General features: G+C 35.0%; 1 protein-coding gene across 1 annotated transcript; it reads right to left on the reverse strand.

Annotated features, from left to right (window-relative positions):
• Nucleotides 1-2,837: 2,837 nt before the first annotated feature.
• On the reverse strand, nt 2,838-3,721 carry LOC118734644 (protein BUD31 homolog). Its single transcript, XM_036464349.1, has 2 exons — nt 3,365-3,721; nt 2,838-3,305 (listed from the first exon to the last, which is right to left on the reverse strand). The coding sequence occupies exons 1-2, from the start codon at nt 3,456-3,458 to the stop codon at nt 2,965-2,967; spliced, it is 435 nt and encodes a 144-aa protein (XP_036320242.1). The 5' UTR covers nt 3,459-3,721; the 3' UTR covers nt 2,838-2,964.
• Between the last annotated feature and the right edge of the window lie 381 nt (nt 3,722-4,102).

Here is a 4,102-nt window from a genome sequence, read left to right on the forward strand (position 1 = left end):
TCATGCGCCGCCATATTACCAAACTTCGCTGGCGGCGCATCGGCCTTTTAACTTTTTATTTAATATGCTTACACTTCATCACAAATAATTATATTTATTCAAAACGCAACTTAATTACACTGTAAACACACAACAAAACATATTTTTGCACTTAAATACTTAATTTAAATCACAATTTAATAAAACTTTTCACTAGAACCGAAGCGCAGAAAAACGAGCAGCAAACACTAGCGAAAGTTGAAACACGACTGAGGATACGGAATTGCAGATACAGAAACACAGGGAGGAAGGAAATCAAATTTTAAATTATAATACATTTTCAATATAGTTGTGACACAAACCTCATAAAAAAGATATCAAATGAATTGTCTAATTTGTCGACATGCATGTACTACCAAAAGTATTTCACATGACTCACCCTTTGATTTCATCAAAATTTATTTAGGCACGTAAACGTATCCCTCACTGCTATGTATCTATATATATGTAGTTGCCAGTGTTGCCATTTTGCACAATCTAGCCCGATTTAGCACTTTTTATTTTAAATTGCCCAGAAATTTGCTCTTAGCCCCTAGCTCTTTTTTTGGCCCTTTTAAATTTGAAACAGCCCTTTGGGGCTCCAAAAATCTTAACTTAATTTTAAATATTTCTGCTGTTTGTGTGGAAAACCACATTTTTAACTGAAAGTGTGATTGTAGCAAAAAGTTAAATTGTCCGCTTTTATTAAATTCGTCAAAAGTTTAACATTTTCTGTCCGATTTGGGCTTCACACTTTCGTTATGAAATTCGAAAAGGCTTCAAAATCCCTTTAACTTTCGAATTTGAACGTCTGAAACGACTTAGAAAAGAAGTTTTTACCTATATCTTGGAAACACTACTTTCGGAAAATAAATTCGTCGTATTTTCATGTTTAGCGCCCCTAAATTAATTTTAAAACTAGTGTAATTAATGAATTCGTAATGTATGTTTTTTTATGTTTTGTTTTTACGAGTTTAAAGCTTATAAGGGTGACAAACGCTTTGACGTCTTTGAGGGTAGGTTATGCCAATTTTTTTCGTTTTTTTCTTGTTTTATCTATATAGCTTTATCTATATAGTTTTATCTATACAGTTTCGAAATATTTGCGCCGAAAGATTTTAAAATGTTTACATTGATCAAAGCGTTCATTTCGATAGGCAGCGTCTCAGCGGGACATAAGAGAATGAAAACACTTCCCTTTGTTTTTAAACGTCGCCAATTCAAAATTATTGTAGCATTCGCAATAACAGTAAATAAGCCTCAAGGTCAGACCCTAGAAATAGGATTGCTTTACGCATTTACTTGAGTTCATAAATGTTTAACACGGAAAAGTTTGGTTCTACGCCGATTCCTTCTAATTTTTTCCAAAAAATTTATGGGGCTGTACCACTGTGCGACAACTTAAATAAGACTGAGGAAACGGAACTGTTGACGATCGGAACACAGAGAGGAAATCATAAAATTTATTAAAAGTTTTTCAAAAATAACACAATCCAGGACTCAAACCAATTAGATTTATTTAGTTCACAGGGTGGTGGCAGAAAAACTGTGACAGAATCTTCGGTGTGTTTGCAAAATCTTCGGTGCGTAAAATCAGAGAACTTAGATAGATCTATCCAGCAAGATATAGGTTTCTATCTATTGGTTTCTATCTAAGTTCTCTGGTTCTACGTACTTAATAAATACCGATGAATTTTGCCGATTCTGATAACTCCACAACGTGAGCACGATGACTTAAAAATTCTTCCGAATCCGAGTTGTGGTTGTAGCAGCATGCAAGTTCCCCAAAGAGTTTTTGGGGAGTGTTGCTGGAGTCGAACCAGCTTCTATTAACATCGTTGCGTAAATTTGTTTAAAATATTCCAAGAGTTTCGTGCCCGGTTTGACACATTTTCGGAAATACAGTTTTTTTTTTTTAATACGGGGTTAGTTGGATCTCTGATACACCTTTACACCGAAATTCAAAATTAATGAATAAGAAATTTTTTAACATCTTTAAAATTTGTACATACATAGTTAAGCATTTCCTAAACCTTTTTGCTTCTTGATGACGGTACTCATATCGATGGCTGAGTGAACCTATCGACCTATCTCGGAAGTTCGAAAACGCCCTATCTCAGAAAAATTTTCATCAACTCCTTACATCAGAATTTGGTTGAAGAACGCCATATTTTAGGATTTGATTAAAAAACGCTCTATCTCGGAATTCTTTTCAAAAAGGCCCTATCTCAGCTGCCGATTCACAAACGCCATGCCTCGGCACATTTTCAATTTATTTTCGTATTTGCGTTCTTGAAAAGTTCTCTGAGATGGTGCGTTTTCGAACTGGCTGCCGAGATAGGTCGTCTACCACTCAGCCATCGATATATTGATGCACAAAATAAACTTTCGATAATTGAAAGAATATTTTAACCATTCATTTGCATAAAATAGTTAAGTGATTTCTTGAATTAAAGAAGAAGAAAATTTTAAATGAGTGTTATTATATTATTGAATTGCGGCAGCTCAATATTCCGAGGCTTTTGTCAGTTCAAGCGCATGCCTCTAGTGAATTCCCGATTACCACTATTGAACATTTCCGAAAAAGATAACCATGAAACATAGCCGAAGGCACACACATGAATTGTTGCAGAAAGGCCACTATTCAGTATAAATCGGGGAAAATAAAGTATTATTAATCTAATAGGTCCCAATACAACTATTGCATTTATGGAATCTGCAACTTACAAGGTGTAGCGTTTAAAAGTTTTCAAAGGATTATACACACGGATGTACTTTAATCATTATACATACATATTTATTTATTAAAAAGTGTAATCGTCGATAGTGCTTGCATTTAATATTTTCTATAATTACCTGTTCAGTGCATTTAGCTTTGTACAGGTACTAATAGCTAACAAATCTTGAAATCTTCATACAAATAAATTAAAGTAGTTTATTCCTAAACTAGCCCGAACAACCCCGGCAGCCACAGTGTACGCATTCCACAATACGTCCCTCTTCCAGTTTGGATTTTGGCACACGGCAAATGCAATTTGTGCCAAAGTTTGTATCACGTGTTTGTATGCAACGCAAGCAGCATAGATTTTCATATCCAGACTTTTTCCATTTGGCAATTAAATTTGCATCTGCAATTTTTTCTTTGAGACAATAATCGTATAATTCGCGACTGATAGCTTTGCGCCGATAGAATAAATCGTAGATGTAGCGAGATTTCTGGTGATGTATTTTGAAAATTGGCCATAGCGACTCGGTAATACGTTTGCCTTCATGTGGCTCGGTTTCGGCTGAAAATTTAAACAAATACCATTATGTATTGCATTTTACAATGAATTAAATCCCTTACCTTCACGCATCTTCTGCTCCAATTCCTCTAGTGTAGGTTCGATTAGTTCCCATCCGTCTGGTGGTGGTTTGCGACTTCTGCGGACTTTCGGCATGTTAGTATTTTAGATATTGTTGTATAAAGTTACTTTCGAAAAGCTATTTTATTAAATATTTTAGAGACTTTCATAAGTAGATTAGCGTTCCACAATAACAGAGTGCTAAGTTTGTAAATGCCAAGTGTCAAAAACAGCTGGCCTAACCGCAACTGATGCTGTCATGTCGAACATTTTTTTAATACATTATTTGCGTCTACACTAGCGATTCGTAACTGCATGTCGTTGCAATAAATATTTCACGAACATATCGATCCCCAAGAATGATAGAATACAAGACTGCCCCGCCCTGGCAGCGATGACATTGTAAACCAGAGATGGGCACTACCACAAACAAGCGTGAGCTAAAAGTGAGAATGTATTAGTGTGTCTAATACATTTTGCATACTGTCGCGTTCTCATCGTTACCAAAGATCGTAAATGTACATTTACGTTCTTTGTACATTTACGTTCTTTGTTCTTGTTGAAAATCATAGTTGCCAACTTGGTGCTTTAAGCACTAGATTTAGTGCTTTTTGATAATTAGAACGCAAAAAAAATTATTTAGTGCCTAGTGCCTTTTTTAGTGCTTTTTTTCTGAACTAAAATTACTCCGATCAAAGAACGTAAATGTATAAGAAGAGACAACTCGTTACTTTGAAAAT

The sequence above is a fragment of the Rhagoletis pomonella genome, unplaced genomic scaffold (genome assembly GCF_013731165.1).
Source record: "Rhagoletis pomonella isolate Grant_MI unplaced genomic scaffold, Rhpom_1.0 Rhpom_scaffold_00002, whole genome shotgun sequence".
Lineage (NCBI taxonomy): Eukaryota > Metazoa > Arthropoda > Insecta > Diptera > Tephritidae > Rhagoletis > Rhagoletis pomonella.